Source organism: Hibiscus syriacus, unplaced genomic scaffold (assembly GCF_006381635.1).
Source record: "Hibiscus syriacus cultivar Baekdansim isolate YM2019G1 unplaced genomic scaffold, ASM638163v2 tig00112636_pilon, whole genome shotgun sequence".
Taxonomy (NCBI): Eukaryota; Viridiplantae; Streptophyta; class Magnoliopsida; order Malvales; family Malvaceae; genus Hibiscus; species Hibiscus syriacus.
Window position 1 is genome coordinate 61,524 of NW_024063373.1, and position 23,645 is coordinate 85,168.

The following is a 23,645-nucleotide window of genomic DNA, read 5'->3' on the forward strand; positions in this document are numbered from 1 at the left end:
TGAGTGAGAATGGGTTTGATTATTTTCTTCTTTATTTTTTTAAGATATAAGATTGAATTTGCTCCTAATTAACTAATTCAGTGATACAAGATATTATATTATTTAAATATGAATGAAAATTAAAAAAAATATTATCAATGAAAGAAATAGAGTTGTAAAGATCATTATATTTGCTATAATACTCTGATTCAAATTAATTGGTCAATGAATTACATATTAATATTTATATAAAAATATAAAATTTTATTTTATTGATAAAAATTATATAAAAATTATATTTCTTATAAATCTCTCATTTGATTTTTTAACATTAATTGAAATTTAATACTATTATCTAATATAAAATTTATATTTTTAAAAATAAAAAGTCCATGACAAAAAAATCTTAAGTGGAGTTAAATTTTCAATTTAGTAATTTAGATTTTTTATTGAAAAATGTAGGGGTAAGCTTTTTCCGTTTGAGTTAATTAAGGAAATAAAATATAAAAAGAATTCAAAGTTGCAAACCATATAGCTTTGATCCATGCAAATACGGTAATGTCAAAGATAAGACTGACGCTGTAACCTATTAAAACGTGAGCAAGTGTGAACGCAGCCATTGATACCTCTACTGTTTATTTTCCACGTAATTCGTGGAGGCAGTTGTTTGATTACGACGCACCCTGTTTATAGTGGGTGATTCATTTTCTACTGGCAAATAATTATTTTATTAGATAGAGTACATAAATGATCTTAAAATTATAAGATATTTTAGTTGACCCTTATTTACATATGTAATGAGGTAAGAAGGAGGTAGTATAGTAGGCTGTTCCCAACACTAGATTGAGAGCAATTTCCATGGAGACCTCTGAATTATAAATTACCCACCGTGAGACTCGATCCCACGATCCTAATGTTAATAGCCTTGTGCTCTACCAACTGAACTAGACAGACAATTCAAAATTATAAGATATCATTTTATCAAATCTTTTAATTATTAAAAGTTATAAAATAATTCCTCAACTACAAAATATTATTTTATTGAATAACTCAACTATTAAAATCATAAAATAATCACTTAACTATTCATATATTTTTTTTTTCTTTAAAATTTTGATAATCGTTTTAACTGAATATCAACTTGCTGATTTAATGAATATTTTGTATCTTTTGAAAGTTTTATGACCAAAAAGATCATTTGCATATAGTTTAGGGACCTCCGGTGTACTTTACCCTTAAATTTGTCACAATGTTTCATAATTTAATTAAAATAAACACAAATGTATGAAATTTTATACAACATAATATATAATCTAAGATACACTAAAATGAGTAAAAAATGTATTGACATAATAGCAAAACTTGGGGTCTGATCAATACCTAATTCCTTCGATGAAAATCAGACGCTGGCTGCGTCTAATTTTGGGGACTTCGGCTGCATAATTTTATAAATCCATATCCCCGCAGCAGCTGAACTGTCGAAGCAAAAAACGATGGCGATCATGTGAACCAACAAATCATTTTTATCAGGCATGGAATAGATCAGGTAAGAGATTTGCCAGCCCATTCACGCTCCCTTCGCTTCTGCTTGGCTTGCATCCGGTTGAATTTTTCCTTCCCCTTCTCCAAAAGAGGGTCAACCACCACGTAGTCATTTGGATCATCCTTGCGAGACATACCATCCTGCATCATGAGTCAAGCGCAACTCTTGATCAACTCCATAAAGCCTCAGACAAAAAAAAATGGGGGGGGGGGGATTTTGCAAAGTTTCTACAGAGTTTCTTCCTTTTTTTTCGCTTTTGGCATGACTAATTTGGTGCTGCCCATAGTATATGAGTACAAGAAATCAAATTGTTTATATTCAAACGAAAGAAAACCTACCTTGGTATCAGGAGCAAACTGCAACCGAACTGCTTTCCAGTCAGACAAATCCTCGTTATCATCACCTCCAGGCGCACAGCTAGAAGCAGTGGGTTTTGTAAAAACAGATTGCTTAAACTTCTCAAGTTTTGCTAAGACCTAGGTTTACAAACAACGGTAGAGTTAGTTCCAACATGTGTGGAGAATGTGATTTCAAATTTTAAAAGGAACAAACTTCAACCTAGATCTATCACCATTCTTTACCTCTTATATCAATAAAAGGGTTTCATTAGCACATATAAGGTGCATAATGACTTGCTCTATGCTAAAAGTCGAGTTGAATGGGAGATTCTAACATGTGAGAGTTTGCATTGCAAAGACAAACAAGAAAACCCAGGCAATGAAGGAAAGAACAACATTGAACCAGAAATTTCATAACATACTTCATCTTCACGTCCTTGAATTCTACGCTTCTTCTGTTTTTGCAATAATCGTCCTCGTTCAGCCTCGCTGAACAACTGTAAATCTCCATCAGCTTTAGCCATGCGCTCAGCTCTGGCTTCTGATCCGACACCCTTTTTCTTCAAGGACAGCTTTTCAACCCTTGGTTGATCATCATCACTACTTTCATCATTGGATCTGGCGTAGATTTACAGCATCAAAAAAGCCGTATATGAGCAAAAAGGAAAAGGCAACAATAGATTGTGTCTTGAATAATCAGGGGGACGGGGCAGAAAGAGGTGATAATGTTTGAAAAGAAACAAAAACAAAACTAGGATAGAAACATGGGTCAAGTCATTGCCATAGTAAAATTAACACAACAAAGAAAAAAGTAAAAACCACTCAAACAACTAAGGGAGCATAGCTATTCAGATGACGAACTTCAGTAATTTTGAAACTTTCTGGCAGGCCATACATGTCAAATATATGTACGGTAGTTACTACACAGGTAGATTCGACAAGATATCTTTTGAGAGATTAATTAAGGTTCTATTTGGTTTTTTCTTTTGCTTTCGATAGAAAATGAAAAGAAAAAAAATAAAAACAAAAACTTCAGATGTTTACCTCCGGGCAGAAATTTTATCGTCATTTGCTTTAGAGCTCTCTGCACATAGGTTCCAAAAGTCAAGACAAATTGTAAGGTAATCACTAACTAATAAATAAACCAGAGAGAATGAAGGATGTGTACTAGAAAAAAAATAGTTTCTCTGATAACAGGCCAATTTCCATATATGTAATATTGACAAGTAGATGAAAATATTTGGGTAAATTCTAACTTCTAAACCCTAAACCATGTGCATCATATCACTAAATAAACACCAATTGAAATTTCAAGGTGTAGACTAATAATGCTCTTTCCTTACTAGATGATACATATAGCTCTAATTACCCACGAAACTGTATTGAATAGTGATTCACTTTGATGATTTAAGCAAGAGCTAAATATTAAAAAGCCAACAGCTCCTGTTATGGCAGGAATATCCTTTTCCAGACATTACTTCTCCAACATGTTATAACAACATCAATACCAAATTAACCAAATGCAGAAACCCAGAAATTTTACTTTGCATTCACATTTATTTCATGCAAAACCAAAATACTTGCCTCTTTCACATTTTCCATGACGGTGACAAGTTTAAATACTTCTCCACTTGTCTCTTAATAATATCTAAAATTGTTTCAACGTTTCATTAAACTCAGAAGATATTATGCCTAATTGCATGTGCTCATGCACAAGTGACAAAAAATGCATGGAACAAACTACATATATAACAGTCTACCTTACCGTCAGGATTTCCAAAGACCATTACAGAACTGGAAATGTAGCGCAAGGAATAGTCATAGTTACCCATATATATGTTTTTCTCTTTAGGAGAGATTTTAAGACTGAGCCAAAGCCTAGTTTTATGATAATTAATAGTGTAATAGTGTTCGGGATTTCAAACTTCTGTTTAAACACAAAAGACAAATGAGCTCCATAATAAAGAGTTACCATTTTGCATCTTTTGCTTAGGTGAGAGATCTCCAATCTCCTTCCGTCTGTTTAGTATTTGACGACGCATTCGAGCATCAAAACTGGCTTCATCGTCGTCACTATGATAAAGGGAATCAGACAACTCAGCTTCTGCATCTTTTTTATCTCCTTCTCTTTTTGATCTTAGAGCTCCCCTCACAGACAATTGCAACTCCTTAGCAGCTTTGGCAGCAGCTAAATCCTGCATCAAATAGTTGCATTAATAATATAGACACAAGATTCATTGATTGCTCATTATACGGAAAAAACACTCTGCAACTCAGCATAAATACATCACTGACTATGTTTACCATTAAGTGGTTGGGACACCAATTTTGAATTCTTTAACGGATAACCATATTAAAATCACACTGAGGAAAATGGTAGTAAAGAGAATGATTGGATAAAGAATTTTTGTAAACAAGAAAACTGTGCTTCAATTTACTTGGCTTTATCGTGGTTTCACAATCTATTTAAGTATTAAAAAAAGGTGAGGGAAAATACACATCAAGATAGATGAGCGATCTTGCCTGTTCTTTATCAGGAACTTCTTGCTTTAGGAGACGGGGATCATCCAATACATCATGACTACTCTTGATCTTTAACTTCACCGCTTCCAATTCTTTCTCTTCTTCTTCTGCTTCTTCCCCAAACGACAGCAAGTTCAGCTTTCTGAACTCTCCAAGTAAAACATACAACTTAAGCGACAAGAACGCATTCAACATGCTCAAAAGAGAGTGCTCAGTTATGGAAGAAGAATACTTACTTAACAGCTTTCTTCTTTGAATCTTTGTTCTCAGCCTCAGCTGTAGGCTGGGTCAAAGGTCTAGAAGTTACTCTCGGAACAATATCTTCAAATGGATTCCACAGCACCTAAAAGAAGCAGCTCAAAGTATAAAAAAAAAACTGCCTCACATAATCCTCTTCAAAAATAATAAAAACTAAGGACAATAAGCTGTTTACATCACACCATAGCAATCTTGTTAATTATTTACTTAAACATAAGCATAACAAGGAAAATTTACCTCAACAGATTTTATTTTAGGAGGAGGATCCAAAGGCCTGTCATTCTGATCAGTGTCTACCTCGCCTATCCTCAGAAGATTAAATATAGATTCTCCGGTAACCTACCAAAACGAACAATCAGTTCTAGTAACACTCAAGAATGGATTACAGCATAAAACAAATTATATTAGAATGTAATCACCTGTTACCTTTCCAAAAATAGTGTTCTTTTTATCAAGCCATTCACATTTATCCAACGATATAAAGAACTGGCTCCCATTGGAATGCGGCGTACCAGCATTGGCACAAGCAACAATACCTCTATGATTAAACCTTAAACGCGAATGAAACTCATCCGAAAACGTACTCCCGTAAATACTTTCTCCACCTAAAAACAAAAAATTCAAATTCATAACTAAATTTTCAACTAACCCTAACCCTAACTAATTTAAAACGGCTACAGTAAAAAATTTCTGAATAACAAGGGGGGATTACCAGTGCCGGAACCGGTGGGGTCACCTCCTTGGAGGAGGAAGCCTTTGATAATCCGATGAAAGATTGTGTTGTCGAAATAGCCTTCGAGGCAAAGCTGAACGAAGTTCCGAACAGCTTTTGGCGCTTCTTTGGGCCAAAGCTCGATATCGAGGGGGCCGTATGTCGTGTTGATTATCACTTTGCCCTTCGTCGGAGGTTCTAAAACGTACACCGTCGACATCTTCTATTAAGAAGATTCTCAAATCGGAGTCGAAATTTATTTTCGAATTGATTTTTTTTTTCTTTCTTTCTGGGTTTTGTTTTTAGAATACGAGTAGGGAACGAGAACTGGTTTAAGCGACGTCGGTTGTGATATTTCGGATAAAATAAAATCACAATCGATAATTTGAGAAAATAAAAAATAATATAAAGAAAATATAAAATTTACGTGAAAAACCCTTAAATAATATAGAATAAAAAGTACGGGCAACAGTAGAAGAATTTCACTATAATAAAATATGAATTACAACTTCTCTCAATATACCAAGAAGAAAATAATGATAATTTTTTATAAATAAAAAAGAAAAAAATAACTCTCAAGAAACTCTTCCGAGAGTTTAAATCCGTATGCTACGAAACTTGAATAACTAATTTGGGTAAATTAAACAATGATAGCTCAATTAACAATAAGTTTACACTTTGATATTTAATTATAAAATGTTGGAACTTAATTAGTTAATTTTGTACATTTTTATTTTTAAATAAATATATAAGACATGTATCATTACCTTAATCTTGCTCATGAAAAACTTTGTCACGAATAGTTCAGTCCTTATACTGTTATTTATTATATTATTGTATTGATATTTGAGTAATATTTTTATTATAAAACTTTTCACTAATATTAATTTTAAATTGATTGTTGATAGTTGATTTTTTTATCCTTTATTTTTTTCGTATTTTGCCTTAGATTTTATCAAATTTTTATTTTATATATCAGAGCTGTGTTACTTTATTTTATTTAATTACTTTCTCTTTTCTCGTATAAAAATAGTAGATGATTTTATATGTTGTTATAATACGTTATTTATCAACTCTTGTAACATGTATCTTCTCTTTTTCATGGTTAATTTTGACGTCGTTTCTTCAATTAGTGTTTACTTAGTTATCTTATTGATCTACTTCTATCTTAGATTCTAAAATTGATTCTTTTTTCATTGATAAACGATCACAATCACCAAAGATAAATCATGATTGAGTTATAATAAAACTAGTTTATCGACATGTTATTTTTATATATATGTTTCTATGTTAGTGTTGATAGTATTTATCTTTCAGTGATTTTTATTTGTATATATCCTTTTGTTCGAGTTGTTTAATTGAATTTTTAATCATTTTTTTTGTATGGTCTTATTATGTTCTTTAATGATTAGTTTAGGGTATTTGTGATCACGTCAGTTCTTCCGTAATATATTAATGACATATGATTTGATTGATGTCATTTAAATGATTAAATAGTATGACTAATAAAATTAAAAAAATAGTAATCAAATTAAAAAAATTCATTGTTAGACGGTCATGGTATTTATCATGCACATAGAGTTTGGGTCTAATAGGATGTGCGGCCTTCAATATTTAAAGAAATTTCTTAATCGATTGCACATCTAGATAAGCCTTAAACCACATCTTGTAAGAACTTAAACTCACCAAAGATTAGAATAAGTTATAAGCCCTCAAGACTTCGACGGATGTAAAATCTATAACAACTAATAGTGACAATAAGCACAAAAATAACTAAAAATAAAGCGACAAAGAGAATAGAACAAACACTTAGAGAATTGTTACTCTTTCAAAGTAAGAAGGAATGAAATGAGATACAAACGAAGTGAGAAGACTTTCTATTTATAGTTAAAATTCTTACACAATCAATGACCTAGATCGATTTATATCTACGGCTAAAATCAAACTAAATGATATAAGATTCCACGATCTAAGAAAATCAAATTTAATTTTATCTAATCACATCAATTAGTAAGAGTTTTTTCTTAGATAGGTATTTATACCGAATATGATGTGATTCTTTCACAATCTTCTATGATTTATTGTCACTTACAATTTTCACAAAACCAATATAAATGGTCTCTCTAACATTTTCCAAGTAGTTGTCCAAATTTGGCGGTCTTGATAAACGTGATATTTCATATAAAATATTTTTAATGTATACTTGTATCAATGTCTCGTATTTAAATGCGTGACTCATGATGTATTATATATATATATGGATAATATTATGTTATACAATGTTATATTCTTTTAATTTTATACAAATTTAGAACGGTTGGATTATATGACGTAAATGGCTGAGATTAACTGAAATTGAATATATATATATATATATATATATATATATATATTTCGAATAGGGTGGCTTTCAGCTTGTAGCAAAAGCTGTTGGTAAAGGCAACAAATTTCTACATGTTTCTCTCACAAATCAGAGTTTTTACAGGCACGGGACCTGGTCAAATTGTCTAAAACAAGCCATGGCGGAAATGGAGGATCCATGGTAGTTTCACCTAAGTTACCAGGTGAACAAGCCTAAAACTAGGCCTATATTTTCTTTCATTCCTTGATCATTCCCATTTAATTTTTGTTTGCAAAAGCCATCGCAGGCGCTGGAGGTGGCATTGCCCCCTGGTGGTCGCAACGGCGGTGCTTGTGGTGGTGGTGGTTGCAGAAACTTGTTTCGGTCATCAACCAGAACAGATTCTGATAACACCACCATTTCCGTGAGCGCCCCTACCGGAGACAACGTCGTTTTTTATATGGCTCCTCGCTTCTCATCGGACGACAATGTACCATCCAACACCACTGCGGTGGCCATTGACAAAGACAAGAACAGCTCACACGCCGTTCGTTGGGCTATCGATCATCTCGTCACCTCCAATCCGCTCATCGTATTGATCCACGTTAGGAATAGAAACCGTAGGTACCCATTCTCTTGTTTTCTCATATTATATCATCGTCATTGCCCCTTTAGTGTTCGAAGAAAAGTGTCCATGACAATGAAGTATTCGAAAAAGACCCATAAAAGAAATTTCGCCCCATGCATTCCTTTTTTTTTTTCCTGATTTCTCTGTCATTTTCATGCAGAAGGTGAATGCGAACCTGATAACGACGTAAGCCAGCTTTTCGTCCCTTTTCGCGGCTACTGCGCTCGCAAAGGGGTAAGCAAGCATTTCTCAAGAACAAATAACAATTGTTTAAAGAATTAGTCTAATGCTATAGGAAGTCCCTCTACTGTATGTTCTTTTTACGAATTTAGTCCCTCTACATATATATCTTGGTAATTTTTGTACTGGTTGAACAAACTTTTAGCATAACAAAAAAGAAAAAAAGAAGAAAAGAATGTATAATATTTGTCCATCTATATAAAAATATCAATGTATGTTGTGTATGCCACAATTCACATCACCACATATCAAGTTATTTGATGTAACTAATAGAAAATTGTTGGTTTAAGGATTGAAATACATATTTCGAAAAGTAGAAGATAATTTCACCATAAAACGCATAATATGAGGACCCTGACCTTAAGAACTTGTTCACCAAATTGAAGCTAATTATCATCCAATTTCTCTGTGAAATTCAGATTCAAATGAAGGAGGTTGTCCTTGAGGATGCTGATACCTCTAAAGCACTTTTGGACTACATTAGTAGAAACTTGATTAACACCATAGTCCTTGGTGCAGCAACCAGGAGTGCAATATCAAGGTGTTTCTGGGTTTTCTATATATTATGTTCTAACTATCAAAGTTCAGTTCAGGGTGTTTCTTTATATTATATGTTCTAACACATCAAAGTTCAGTTCAGGGTGTTTCTTTATATTATGTTCTAACACATCAAAGTTCAGTTACTTGTCTTATAGGAAATTCAAATGTGACATCCCGACTGCCTTGATCAAATCTGCACCAGAGTTTTGTTCCGTGTATGTGATTTCCAAAGGTAAGATATCCAACGTGCGAACAGCACAACGACCTGTGTCGAATACCGTTGCCCCACCAAAGGCACCTCTAGGAATGCCACCACAGATTCCATTGGATCAAAGTGAAGATGATGGATACAGGTAGGGAAAATTCAGTTACATTATTGATATTTGATTAAAAGTTTGGTGCGGGGAAAATGTGGCAAACAATCAAAATCTTAAAACTTTGTTCGAAAAGTTACCAATGGTTTTTTTTCTTTTCGTACTGGCACAATGTTGACATTGTATGTTTTACTTGTAACAGAGGATATAATATGAAGGGAGTACCTGGAAATGCGGGATTGGAGAGACATTCCTTTGATAATTCCTCAAGAGTGCCTATACGAGACAGACCCAGAAGCTCTCCAGGAAACATGTCATTGGACATTGATGCAGCCCGAGGATCATCAGCATCTAGACAAGATTCTTTGTATAATGACATTGAATTTCCAGGAAAACATTCCCTCGGATCTGTTTATATATCTGATCAAGATCTAGAATTCGATGTGGGTTCAAGCAGCCATTCTGATACATTTCAACAAAGTTCGGTAAGCACCATCCTTCAGTATTTAGCCTATGTAATGTGTTTGTACAGTAAAGCACTACTGGCTTAATGACAGAACTGCTAACCATAATATGATCATGACCATGAATTGCAGCAAGACATAGAAGATGAAATGAGAAGGTTAAAGCTTGAACTTAAGCAAACCATGGATATGTACAGCTCGGCTTGCAAAGAAGCTCTTACAGCCAAGAAAACGGTGATCGACTACTATCATATTCTCTACTTTTCTGTTTCTATCAACAATATCTTCCAAGAAAATTATGAAATCCCAAGTCTTAAATATAAAAAAACTTTGACTTTGTTCAGGAGTCTGAAAGTTGGAATTTTCTATACATAAGCATAAGATGGTTTTGATGAATAAATGATAAACAAAGTAAAAATTAGCAGATGATAAAGTTATTGCAGATGGTTATTCTTCTTGTAACTACTGGTACAAGAACACAAGAATCTGAAAATGGAGCTTCGTCAATTTTTCTCAAGAACATCATTTTGAAAACATAGTCAACTTTTTTTTCTGAGTGCAGGCCAATGAGCTTCATCAATGGAAGATGGAGGAGGCTCGCAGGTTTGAGGAAGCCAGGCAAGCTGGAGAAGCAGCTCTTGCCATGGCAGAGAAGGAGAAGGCTAAATGCAGAGCTGCCCTTGAAGCAGCTGAGGCAGCACAGAAACTAGCAGAGATGGAAGCATATAGAAGAAAACAAGCAGAGTATAAAGCTAAGCAAGAGTCAGATGAGAAAAATCGAGCTTTGCATGCGTTGGCAACTAACGATGTCCGGTACAGAAAATACACCATAGAAGAAATTGAAGAAGCTACTGAAAGTTTCGCAGCAGAAAACAAGATTGGAGAAGGAGGTTATGGACCTGTGTATAAAGGCAAACTTGATCACACTCCAGTTGCCATCAAAATTCTGAGACCAGATGCTGCTCAAGGGAAGAGACAATTCCAGCAAGAGGTTGAGGTTCTTTGCACCATTAGACACCCTCACATGGTCCTCCTACTTGGTGCCTGCCCCGAGTATGGATGCTTGGTATATGAATACATGCACAATGGCAGCTTAGAGGATAGACTATTTAGAAAAGGAAATACTCGTCCACTTTCATGGAGGAGACGATTTAAAATAGCTGCTGAAATTGCAACTGCACTTCTGTTCCTTCACCAATCAAAGCCAGAACCACTAGTGCACCGAGACCTTAAGCCTGCTAACATTCTCCTCGACCGCAATTTTGTGAGCAAAATTAGTGATGTTGGCCTAGCACGGCTAGTTCCCCCTTCTGTAGCTGACAGTGTAACACAATATCACATGACTTCAGCAGCAGGGACCTTTTGCTACATAGATCCTGAATATCAGCAATCAGGCATGCTAACGACTAAATCAGACATATATTCTCTAGGAATAATGTTGCTCCAGATTATTACAGCCAAGCCTGCGATGGGTATTGCTCACCATGTTGGCAGGGCCATTGAGAAAGGAACTTTAGCCGATGTACTTGATCCAGCTGTGCCAAATTGGCCACTTGAAGAGGCTTTATCATATGCTCGGTTGGCAATACAATGTGCAGAGCTGAGGAAGAGGGACAGACCAGATCTTGCCACCGTTATAGTGCCAGAACTTAACCGATTAAGGGACATTGGATACAGCAATAATGGTTCTAACAGTTGTGGTTATTACCAAGGACAGGGCAGCAGTGATCATAGCCAAGGATTCTACACATGTGGCGCTAGCCGTGCACTCAGTAGTAGTGATGCTTTTTGCACTGCAGTTTCAAGTTCGAGGTTGTCATTACCAAGTCAGGTTTGAGACTTACCTATCGCTCATATTAATTAGACGTGTAGCCAGCCGAATAATGAGAGGAAACAGCAAGAGTTACTTGCTACACAATCTCCATATGGATGCAAAACGTACATATGATTCTTGAAAGCTGGTTTTCTAACATGGTATTTCTTATTGATTGACTAGGAATTAACGACCAAGTCTGCAAACTCGGAACCAGATGGCGCTTCTGACTGAAGTTCCGGATGAGAGTGAACCAACATTGTTTGTGAACAAAACGGAAAGGAAACGATTCTGGATTATTCAAATACGACACCGGGAACACGTACATGGCACTTGCGAGAAGAGCTGCTTTTGAAAAGCAAGCCATAAAGCTGCTCAACTTTTTGGTCTTGCAGAGGTGATCATTAGCAAAGAAAAATCCAATGAAGGGGCTTGAAGGGCTAAACTTGTCTCCCATGTTAACAGAGATGTATTGTATATAAACTGGCTAAGCACCTAGATAGAGATGAACATCAAAGATTTTCATTGTTTTGAAGCTTAAAACTCATTTATATTAATCAAATTTAATTTTAAAAAAATTCTCAAACTGATATATATGGTACTTCAACAAACAATCCTATTAATGATACTGATATTTTGACCACGTCAACAATCTCATTGGTTGTTGAAGTGACACGTCAATGCTGTTGGTGACCTTGTTAAGGTTGATCTTTGCACATACTTTTGGCATAAATTACTATAACTATTTTTTGAATTATTAAATTAGTAAAATATTAAAAAATATTTTTTAAAATTAAATTAAAGTATAAAATTTGACTATTAAAATATCGAGGGTTATTAACCTTGTTAAATTGTTAAACACGCCATCTACGATCAGTTCCCATGTCTCCAAAGTCAATAACCATCCACCAACTTAAATTATTAAAACTATATTCTATCATCCCATAGTGGTCTAATTATGGTTTTAGTCCCTATAGTAAGTTGAAATTCAAGTTTTAACCGTTTCAGTTTAGTTTTGGTGAAGTTTAGTCCTATTTTTATAATTAACATATCCAAATTCATAAGATCAATAGTTTTTTATTGTTAAAGTAATTAATTTGGACTGTTAATCAACAATACAAAAGGTAGAATAATTAAATTACGTCAATTAGAATATAGATATTAAAAATCGAATTTCATAATAGAGGGACTAAAACGATTATTAAATATTCTTACTTTCTTCCCTTACCTGTCAACAAGATCAAAAGAAAACTCAACTACAAAAACAAACGCCCTCCACCAGGCCACCTTTTGCTTAAAGAATTCTCTCTTCTGAATCTCTCAAAGACTTCAATGGAATATTACAGCAGATCAAGGTCATATGGCAATGGGATGATGAAGTTGGATACCTACCAGGAGGCACCACCAAGGCCAGGTTCCTATGAGCTAAGGTCCTATAGCGTTTCCTATGCACAGTCCCGGATGGCGGCCAACACCAGGGACTTCAAGTTGAAGAAAGTGAAGAGCACTTCGGGTTCGTCTTCTTCAAGATCGTGGACCTTTGGTGACCCTGAGTTTCAAAGGAAGAAAAGGGTTGCTAGCTATAAGATGTATAGTGTTGAAGGTAAGGTCAAAGGGTCCTTGAGGAGGAGCTTCAGGTGGCTTAAAGATAAGTACACAGAAGTTGTTTATGGCTGGTGATGATTATTGCAAGTTGTTATGATCCTTTTCTTTTATGCTTGACCTTGCTTGTATCCAAGGTATGTAATGATAAATGACTTGAAATACTTAAGCCTTTGTTGACATTGTATCTCGTGTTCAAACCAAGACAACTCTCGTTATTCAAATTTGGCCAACCTTTAAAACATTTCAATTTTCATACGCGTAACCTTTTGCGACTAAACATATAAAGGAGCTTTGATGGCAAATTTTGAAGGATTTTGTGTTTGGTGAACCTTAAAACCATGCTTAAAGGACATCGAATTACTTGTGGATTGATCCAAAATTCGGTATATTTACTCGGAAGGATGTTAAGACTAAGAAGAAAGAGTTAGTTTTTTTTGTAGGTGAAAAGTATCATTTTCTCAACTCAAGAACACCTTTTTCTTTAATGAAAGGAATATATATGTGAAACAATCAACTCACAAACTCAGAAATGAGAGGACAATAATGAAAAACACTATGTCTGGATATGAAAACAATACCTGATTCTCAGATGAAAAAATGTGTCTAAATGAAAGGAGGGTCCCCATAGTCCTTTCATAGGGTACCCTAACCCCGTAGTCCTTATTTGGCAGAAGAATAGCGATGGGAAACCTCTGCAATCACTCATGGTATGTCTGGTAAACAGTTAATGGCTATTGGGGTTGCAGCAAACCATTTAAGAGCAAGCAAATGGAGGGAAGAAGATGGACCCTGGGGCATCCGACAGCCACCTCCAACAACCAAGGTTCACCATTAGTGAAGTGAATGTTCCACAGGGAAAAACAATCCATTATCAAGAATCACACCAGCAGAAGTCATATGGGCCACTCCCTGCCATGAAGTGGCATTACTTCCAATGGAAATAGGCTGGCCTGTTCCATTTTCCTGTTTTCGAAATGACAGATGACAGCAAAACATATACCCCATAAAAGGTAGCGTGGGGTAATGCCAACAGTGTAAGGAATTTAATGTCCCTTAAGCAAGGTCTCGGATTTGACCCTAGGGAATATCATTCAAAAACCTGCAGAATTTATCACTGTCAAAAGTTATGCAGAACCAAAATGTTCCACTTTGAGCCCCACTGAGGGAATGAACCAAAGCCAACAATATCACCTTAAATCTATTAGAAAGTGGGACATATAAAAGGTGGGAGCTGAGATGGAATGATTGCTTGAGCACTAATATCAAGGAATATAACTCTCTTTAGAGATTAGACCTAAAGGTGACCCCATGACCGTGGCCATACAGTCGGTCCAATGGTCTGTCATTCTTGTAGCAAAACATTGTCAACAGATGTATGAATCAGCTGTCAACAAGCAACTTTACCCTATATCAGTAAATGTAAAACCGGTTTGAGTTCTAACTTTAGTCTCCCTCTCCTTGAAGGAATGCCTTATAAAGCCAGATTTTGCCTTTAAATACCAAGGAATGCCTTGAGATTCCTTAACTTTACTGCTAAATTCGTAAGATGTCCCCAGCAAAGGCACGGTGGGGCCGTCTCACCATACCTTATTGAAGATTCTGCAATAAACTTTTTGCATTACAGAGTACTTTTGTCTTTGATATATAGTAATAGTAGTAGTAAAAGCATAATATGACTATATAAATATAGAATGAGGTCTAATGGCAACTTGGTTGGCCATAAATCAGTGCATGTCTGTGAAGAAACAGCTAAGATGATTTTAATAGAATCATTTTACATGGTGATAAAAGTACACGGTAAACGGCCAACATGTGGCCCATTCAAAGAGAGTTTTGTCGTTCATGACTCAATGATTATGAATCACATCAGGAACACAAAAGAAGGGGAAACCTACCAACAATGCTTCATTGCGCATTTTGTTGATTGGGATAATGACCAAGTTGCTCCATCTGCCAGTTTTCTTGAGGAGCCACATGTTGGTGGGAAGGTTTGTATTGCTGCAAAATTAAGTGCAAATTTAGATGTGTAATCCAAGGCCTAAGAATTTAACCATAACAAACATGCCTCGTCTGGTTGGTTAATGTAATAAGACGAGGAAAACACAATTTACGTATTCAAGTACCGCTACATGTTTCTCAGAAATTTCATACCTCCATTTTCTCCATAAGTTCTTTGGCTGTTGGAGCAGAGACAATTATATGCCTAGCACCTGGCTTGATGAAACCCTCTTTAACGCCGTTGTCGAATAATGCGAGCAGATTATTGTAGTAACCGTCGACATTTAACAAACCAACCTGCATTTAGATTAATTTAGGCTGTACTAACAAATATTAACTTAGCAAGCTTAATTCTTCAATCTTGAAGAATGGTTCCTTACTGTTTTCTTATGTATTCCAAGTTGGGACCATGTTATCATCTCCAGCAACTCTTCCATTGTTCCATATCCACCTAAAACACCAAACTTCAATGTTAGAACTGGTTACATTAAACAATACTCTTTCACAAAGGCCGAGGAACCTTGTACCAGGAAGAGCAACAAAGGCATCGGCTTCTCGAGCCATTGCAGCTTTGCGCTCATGCATGTCCGAAACCATTCTCACTTCTCCAAATGTTTCTCCTGATATCTGTCATATTTTCTATGCATTAACAGTCAATCTATCTCAGCCTAGAGATAAATGCTTAAAACTAAGGAAAACAACAATTGGCATTAAAGATATTCCAGCAAATTCTTGCACCGATGAGCAACACCAAACATTAAACATGAACAGATACCTCTAGAGGCATGAGAGCTTTCGGAATTATCCTGCATGTAAAGAACAGGCTATTTTACTTAGTAATTCACCTCATGTGAAAGAAGGAAGCTGCCTGCAACTTGTAATTGCAGAGAGAGAAGAAAAAAAGCATTATGCATAGGCTCACTAATGCAACTTTCTTACATACCCAAGAACATGACAGCCTCCATCATATACTGTCTTGGATATCAAACCCATCAACCCAACACTTCCTCCACCATATACCAAGTCTATCTTCCTCTTCACCTATGATCAAAACAACACCTGTAAGCGAACTCCACAAATTGTTGGAAAAAAAGGTATACAATTGCAGCATAGAAGCAAGGAGACTAAAATAGATTATTAATAGAAAACACAAAGAAGGCTAGGTAGAGAAAACTAGAAAAGACCCATTTTTACAAGCAGCTCACTTGCATTAAAGGAACAAACAACCTTTGATGGTCAACTCAGCAAAGAGAGCAACCCCAACTCAGTACATGAATGAAACACCAAATGTACAAACTCCACCGTTACAGAATCACAAAATCCAGTAAGAATCCCATCTTTCTCACTAGAAACTAACACCCAATGCTCTCAAACAATCATCCCAATCTCCATTAAAGACATGCTAAAACATTGAAAAGTTCATCTTTTGAAACCAAAAACACAAACTTTGTTTTTGAAACTAATGTGTAATAGATAGAATATTGAAGTGAAAAAGCAAAGGCAAACCAGTTCATTGCCCAATTCAAGAGCAGCCTCGCTGAAGATTTTCCTATGTCCAGAGTTGCTTCCACAGAAAACACACACCCTTATGAACTTGCTTCTGGCTTTCTCTTCTTCCATTAACAAACAATGTGTGTATCAGTTTTTGTTTTTATTACAATCTAAAATCACTGAATTTTGCTAAAGAAAACAAAAGGCAATAGCCTTTCCCTTTGAAGAGATGACAATTGTCCTCCTGACAATGAAAACTGTCCGAGAAGAAAGCTCAGGATTTAATCATATATATTAAATTATGGAATAAAACTAATAACAAAGGCTTTAGACTTAGTAGAGAGCAAACTCATAAAATACAATTTAACCTTGTTAACTTAAATCAAATATTTAGATTTTTTTTTCAGAAATAAAACATGTGATAAAATTTTAATGGTCAAATTATATCTTTAGTCCTTTCATTATGTTAATTTTTTGGACTTAATCCGCTTGTTTTAATTAGTGTAATTTAATCGTATGCTGTTATTATATTATTAGTAGTCCAAATTAATGACATTGTTAGTTGTTAACTTAAAATTTTTAGGTATGTTTAGCTCGCCTCCAATGGAAGTTGTGAAGCAACTGCAGGATGAAGCTGGAATGCCGGAATAGTGTTCTTTTGTTTTCTATCTTTTTCATTTTAAAAAATGTATAGGTATGTAATCGAACCAAACGTTCAGCGAATTGTTCGTTTATCGTTCCGTGGTTAGTTCGTTTATGTTTGTTTATTTATTAAACGAACAATCGTGAACAATATTTTTTGTTCCTTTAATTAAATGAACGAACACGAACAAAGGGTTCGTTCGTTCATTTATGTTCAAAAATCCTTTCGTTAATGTTCGTTTACGTTCGATAATTCGTTCATTTATGTTCATTTTTTAATTAAATTTATATTTATCTTCATTTATTTATATTCTTTTAAGATTTTTTGGTTGAAAAGTTACATTTTATGTTCGTTTGTGCTTGTTTATCATTTTACGAACGAACACGAACAATTTACATTCTTTAATAAACAAACATGAACTAAAATTTTTGTTCGCTTAGTTGTTCGTGTTCGTTCATTTGTTCAGTTAAAATTAAACAAATAAATATGAACATACTCTCATTCGGATTCGTTCGATTAATTTATAAGTCTAGTGTTTAGGGTTTAAAGTTTATGGTTTTGAGTTATCAACTCAATAACATAATCAAGTCTAACAAAAAATTAGTTGATCGTGTTTAAGTAATAATAATTGTTTAAAATATTAAAAGTTTACCTCATTGCTTTAGTGACAATAATTATTAGAGTTGTCGATTTATATTTATTATTAAAGGATAATTTTTTTAATCTCACTTGTAGGTTAAAAGATTTTTTTTAAAAGAAAATATATAGTATGATATAATTATAAAAAAAAATTATTTAAAAAAAATTAACAAAATGATAATGTATACTTATTCTATAGATTTAACAACTCAAATTCAAATAATTTTAAAAACATTTTTAAATAAATATTATCTTATAATCATTATAAATTATTTTAAAAAATTATCAATTGAATTGAAAATCAAATCGGACATTTAAGAAGAGATTCAGTTCCACCCATCCCAAGATAAAGACATCCTAGTCCAAGCAAATCAATTAGTTGATCAGTTTCATGTATCCCTAATTCCTAGGATATTGAACCGTAAATTAAGCCAACGTACCCTACAACAGTGTTTATCCACCGCGGTTTACGACTTCAAGTTCGAAGATCCCGCCGACCTTAAACTTCTACTGCAATATTTATAGTCAAACAGTTCCCCCTTTCAAACTCCCAACAAAAAGTCCCTCCGAAGCTTAAAAACCCAACAAAAATTCGATATTTTGAAGATAGAAGGGGAAGAACAGAAAAATCCTTTAAGGAAATTTCCATATTTTAGGATTCTTGATTTTACCCACTACTTACGTTTTCCTTCTTCTCTGGTTTATTATCTATCTTTTGCTTTTCCTGTACGTTTTCTAATCCCCCTTGGATTAATCTCAAATTGGGTTTGTTTAAGCTCTGAAAGTGGTGAATTTGGATACTTTAAAGGAGACTTCTTTTATAAATCTAGATTGAATTTGAGGGTAATCGAAGTTTTTTATCACATCGATCCCATGGTTCAGTTTTGTAACTGAAAAACTGTTTTTATTGGATGTATCTTGGGTTTACCGAAGAAAAGGATCGGCTTGTGAACTTGTCTGGCTTTCATCTGGATGTTCTCTGGCCATTGAAATTACCCTTTGAAAAGAAATCATTTTGCTTTTGTATTCCAAGAGATAGATGGGATAAAGAATTCTTCAAGCTTCAAGGTGGGTGATTATAATTTGACGGATTCATTGATTTTGGTAATATAATCGGTTTGGGTTTGGGTGTTTTTGAGATGGGTTCTCCTCAAGGCTCCACGTTAAAGACGAATATGGCCGACTTTGTCGAAGGTTCGACCGCTCGCAGTGATGTTTCCTTGATTGATTGTTTACCTGTTTATGTCAAAGAGCTAATAGCTGGTGGCGTTGCTGGTGCCATTGCTAAAACTACCATTGCACCTTTAGAAAGGATCAAAATACTCTTGCAGGTGAGTGCTAACTGATATAATCTATCACCTATGTATATGTATATGTATATGTATATGTATATGTATATGTATATGTATATGTATATGTATATGTATATGTATATGTATATGTATATGTATATGTATATGTATATGTATATGTATATGTATATGTATATGTATATGTATATGTATATGTATATGTATATGTATATGTATATGTATATGTATGTATATGTATATGTATATGTATATGTATATGTATATGTATATGTATATGTATATGTATATGTATATGTATATGTATATGTATATGTATATGTATATGTATATGTATATGTATATGTATATGTATATGTATATGTATATGTATATGTATATGTATATGTATTGTATATGTATATGTATATGTATATGTATGTATATGTATATGTATATGTATATGTATATGTATATGTATATGTATATGTATATGTATATGCATATGTATATGCATATGTATATGTATATGTATATGTATATATATGCATTTATATATGTGTGTGTTTGTTTATGTTTATGTATATGTATGTGTTTATGTTTATGTATATGTATGTGTTTATGCAAATGTATGCATTTATATATATTATGTGTTTATATATATATGTTGCTCTGGTACTTGCTTCTTGTTTGTCATGCATTCGTTGTTGCTTACAATTGAGTGTAAATTCTTTATTGTACAGACAAGGACTGATGGTTTCCAATCTCTTGGGGTGTATCAATCCTTGAGGAAAGTACTAAAGCATGAAGGTGTTATGGGGTTTTATAAGTAAGTTTACAGATTATTTCACCATCCCCCCCCCCCTCTCTGCCCTTCCTTAAGCATAAAGGAAAGTACTAATTGCCTATTTGAACCTGCAGAGGAAACGGGGCGAGTGTTATTCGGATCATTCCTTATGCAGCCTTACATTTCATGACTTACGAGCAGTATCGAGGTTGGATGTTAGATAACTGTACTTTCTTTGGATCAGGACCTGTTGTAGATCTGTTAGCTGGCTCTGCTTCTGGAGGAACAGCGGTGTTGTGCACTTATCCGTTGGACTTGGCTCGCACAAAACTTGCCTATCAGGTTGGAAGTTTTTCCATGAGAATACCATAATTATTACATCATGAAATTGCTGATTCTGGTTGTGGATTTGAATTACTAAATCATCCATGCCATTAGTCCCTTAAAGAATTTTATCTTTCTCATTTAACTTTTACGGTTTAACAGGTTGTTGACACTAGGACAAAACTCAATTCTGGTATGAAAAGTTTATATCCTCGACCTGCATATAGTGGCATAAGAGATGTACTGACAAGTGTTTACAGAGAAGGGGGATTACGTGGACTATATCGAGGTGTAGGTATGTAGGCAGTTGGTTTTTAGATTTTCATTAGTTCAGCATGTAATCTTGAAATTCTTTTATTATAGCTGCTTCGATTTACCCTTAATTTTTCATTTCTAGATATGCTTGGACTTGATGAAACTTTTTGCTTACATAGGTCCAACACTGGCCGGGATCCTACCTTACGCCGGTTTAAAGTTCTACATTTATGAGGTAATAAAGACGCATGTTCCCGAAGAACAACAGAAGTCCATCGTGATGAATCTTTCTTGCGGAGCGATGGCTGGATTACTTGGGCAGACCTTCACATACCCATTAGATGTCGTAAGGAGACAGATGCAGGTATTGTGCTGTAAGCTGGTTACATAACCTGGTTTTGAATCAGCCTGATTCAACCTGATATATTTTCTGTAGTGTTTTCTTGATAACGTCAACACGATTGGAACACCCGAGAAGTAATTTTTTGAAATGTTGCCCTACAGGTTGGAAGTCTTCAGTCTTCAACGATTCCAGGTGACGCAAGATTTAGAAACACATACGATGGGCTTACTACTATCGTCCATAATCAAGGATGGAGACAATTGTTTGCAGGATTGAGCATTAATTACATCAAGGTATTTTATATACTCAGCAATCATATCAAACATATCTGCTACTTTTCATCCTAACAGTTAGGATTTGGTTGTCAGATTGTTCCTTCGGTGGCGATTGGATTTGCGGCGTACGATATGATGAAGGTGTGGCTTCGGATTCCACCCCGACAGAAATCGCAGATGGCATCATCTGGATAAACAGAGATGGATTTATAATGGGCTCAACAGAAATTCCAAAAAAGAAAAAAAGGAACTTTGGCAACAAGAAAACTAGTTTTATATACTTTTGATTTTGGGATGCCATATAAAATACCTTGTTTCTCACTTTTTTCCAGAAAATTAAATACATGCATGTTTTTTCATGATCAATATGGTTGGCCATAGTATGGTTCTTGCATCACAATCACAGTCATACATAGGTTTACAAGGTCAAAAAGCACTGTCTAAGGCCCCCTTGAATTGATAAAGATGTGTGTGTACACATGATACATGAATTGATAAAGATGTGTGTGTGCACACATGATACATGAATTGATAAAGATGTGTGTGTGCACACATGATACAATATGTGTTTATATATATATATATATATATATATGTAGAAGTTAGAGTTTTATATTAATAATTTTATATTTATTTAATAGTATTAAATTAGGAGTGTAAATGAATAAAATATTTGATGAACTGTTCGATTGTTAAGTTAAATGGGTATGAATAAAATCTTTATGTCCATTTAATAAATGAACACAAAGGTTGTATTTTGTTTTGTTTATGTTCTCGTTTAATAACTCTTTTACAAATTTGTTTATTTGTTTCTTTTTTTCATTTATTTTGTTTGTATTTTAAATATCAATGACTATAGAGACAAAAATGAACATAGAATCAACTTTGAATCTCATACTTAAATTTGAAGCTATAAGAGTTTAAGTAGCGGAGATCAAAGGTCCAATGGCAACATCAAAACCAACAGATTCAAAGGCCATCACGGCGGGTCTACATCTTGTGATCGAAGCTGAATGGCCAAATGTCGTTATTGGAAATGATGCATCGAACTTGGTTCACCGTCTTGTGTCCAGCAGCCAAGACTTATCTCTGCGAGACAATGCTTGCGCTATCACCAGCATATCCAGGTACGCTGCATTCGTGGACAAGCAAACTCTGATCTGGCTCAAGCAGCTGTTTCTGGTCGATCAGCTAGTTATTTCGAATATGTTTGCTGGGATTGTAACTATGGATGCTATTAATGGTCAATGAAAGATGCCTTTTGCTCAGAAAGAAGAAAAAAAAGGCCATGGGTTTGTTTTGAAAGTGGACTATTTGTGTTGGTCCTCGCTATGGGTGTGTTAGAGACTACCCGATCCCGATAGAGTTGCAATCGAAGGATATGGAACAAGTGAACCTCAATAGCCATGGTCGCATTGGAAACTCCGGTCCAATGAGAGGAAAGTACTCTTTTACACTCAAGAGCTGACAGATGATGACATCAACGGGCCGCACCAACTGACTTGTCACTATCACATCAGGTGCGTCACCTTTCAATCAATTAACGAACTCCTCTTCTTTGTTAAAAACAAAAATACATGAGTTATATAACATAATACATAAACAAATGATGTAAATAAGCAAGTCTGCTCACTGTTGTTTTGATTTTGTTGCTTTTAATTATTAAATTTTCTAAATGTATATTTTAATAAATTTTATTATTAATTTGTTATGATTTGATTACTGAACCATTAACCTTTATTATTTTTTATGACTACATGTTAGAAATAATTAATTTTTATTTTACCTTTTAAATTTTAAATAAAAATATCAGTTTAATTTTGAGTTATATTATTTAACGTAAATAATTAATGTATAATAATCACAAGTAATTTTTTTCTCCAACCTCATCTTTCTCTTTTCTTTTTCATTTTTGGATGAGGAACGGTAGCACCAGTCTTAGGTAGTGTTTGTATTTGTAGAGGTAAAAGGTCTGCAGTCTACGGACCACATCTGCAGCAGAAGAGGTGGACCAAAAGTCTACAGTCTGCAAGAAGAAGACTGTTTGTTTTTTAACGTATGCAGACTGCTAAAATAAACTGAAATATAGATAAACTGATATTTTAATAAATTTAATAAGTATTTTATAATTTTTGACGAAAATCTAATATACTTTATTTGAAAAAATATATTAAATAAATATTATACGAATTTTATTATTATAAATTATTACATCTACGGACTATTAGATTTTGGTTTTAATATTATATATCATTTTAAAAATTATTATTAAATCAATCGATAATGAAATCAATTAGATTTTA

At 34.2% G+C, this 23,645-nt stretch overlaps 5 protein-coding genes across 7 annotated transcripts; 3 read left to right on the plus strand and 2 right to left on the minus strand.

Annotated features, from left to right (window-relative positions):
• Nucleotides 1–1,250: 1,250 nt before the first annotated feature.
• LOC120182285 (peptidyl-prolyl cis-trans isomerase CYP57-like) lies at nt 1,251–22,231 on the minus strand. 2 transcript variants are annotated; one of them, XM_039187277.1, is made up of 11 exons: nt 22,227–22,231; nt 5,354–5,573; nt 5,068–5,246; nt 4,879–4,980; nt 4,620–4,726; nt 4,384–4,525; nt 3,833–4,055; nt 2,905–2,944; nt 2,283–2,478; nt 1,861–1,998; nt 1,251–1,662 (listed from the first exon to the last, which is right to left on the minus strand). In XM_039187277.1, exons 2-11 carry the CDS (start codon nt 5,571–5,573, stop codon nt 1,522–1,524), a joined length of 1,488 nt encoding a protein of 495 aa, XP_039043208.1. In that variant the 5' UTR covers nt 22,227–22,231; the 3' UTR covers nt 1,251–1,521. The 2 variants fall into 2 exon arrangements, with proteins under 2 accessions (XP_039043208.1, XP_039043207.1); XM_039187276.1 differs by lacking the exon at nt 22,227–22,231 and having other exon boundaries at nt 5,354–5,687.
• LOC120182283 (U-box domain-containing protein 35-like) lies at nt 8,086–12,265 on the plus strand. Of its 2 annotated transcripts, XM_039187275.1 has the most exons (9): nt 8,087–8,314; nt 8,483–8,556; nt 8,982–9,103; nt 9,243–9,455; nt 9,619–9,785; nt 9,825–9,901; nt 10,013–10,114; nt 10,443–11,711; nt 11,877–12,265. In XM_039187275.1, the coding sequence occupies exons 1-9, from the start codon at nt 8,155–8,157 to the stop codon at nt 11,925–11,927; spliced, it is 2,235 nt and encodes a 744-aa protein (XP_039043206.1). In that variant the 5' UTR covers nt 8,087–8,154; the 3' UTR covers nt 11,928–12,265. The 2 variants fall into 2 exon arrangements, with proteins under 2 accessions (XP_039043204.1, XP_039043206.1); XM_039187273.1 differs by having other exon boundaries at nt 8,086–8,314; nt 9,619–9,901.
• Nucleotides 12,959–13,456, plus strand: LOC120182288. Its single transcript, XM_039187280.1, has one exon. The coding sequence runs from the start codon at nt 13,026–13,028 to the stop codon at nt 13,371–13,373; it is 348 nt and encodes a 115-aa protein (XP_039043211.1). The 5' UTR covers nt 12,959–13,025; the 3' UTR covers nt 13,374–13,456.
• On the minus strand, nt 15,077–17,074 carry LOC120182287 (cytokinin riboside 5'-monophosphate phosphoribohydrolase LOG8-like). Its single transcript, XM_039187279.1, has 7 exons — nt 16,803–17,074; nt 16,240–16,337; nt 16,072–16,102; nt 15,824–15,923; nt 15,677–15,747; nt 15,450–15,593; nt 15,077–15,296 (listed from the first exon to the last, which is right to left on the minus strand). The coding sequence occupies exons 1-7, from the start codon at nt 16,914–16,916 to the stop codon at nt 15,204–15,206; spliced, it is 651 nt and encodes a 216-aa protein (XP_039043210.1). The 5' UTR covers nt 16,917–17,074; the 3' UTR covers nt 15,077–15,203.
• Nucleotides 18,923–21,575, plus strand: LOC120182286 (mitochondrial carrier protein CoAc1-like). Its single transcript, XM_039187278.1, has 7 exons — nt 18,923–19,400; nt 20,102–20,187; nt 20,280–20,487; nt 20,632–20,764; nt 20,904–21,088; nt 21,229–21,360; nt 21,436–21,575. The coding sequence occupies exons 1-7, from the start codon at nt 19,209–19,211 to the stop codon at nt 21,535–21,537; spliced, it is 1,038 nt and encodes a 345-aa protein (XP_039043209.1). The 5' UTR covers nt 18,923–19,208; the 3' UTR covers nt 21,538–21,575.
• Nucleotides 22,232–23,645: the final 1,414 nt, after the last annotated feature.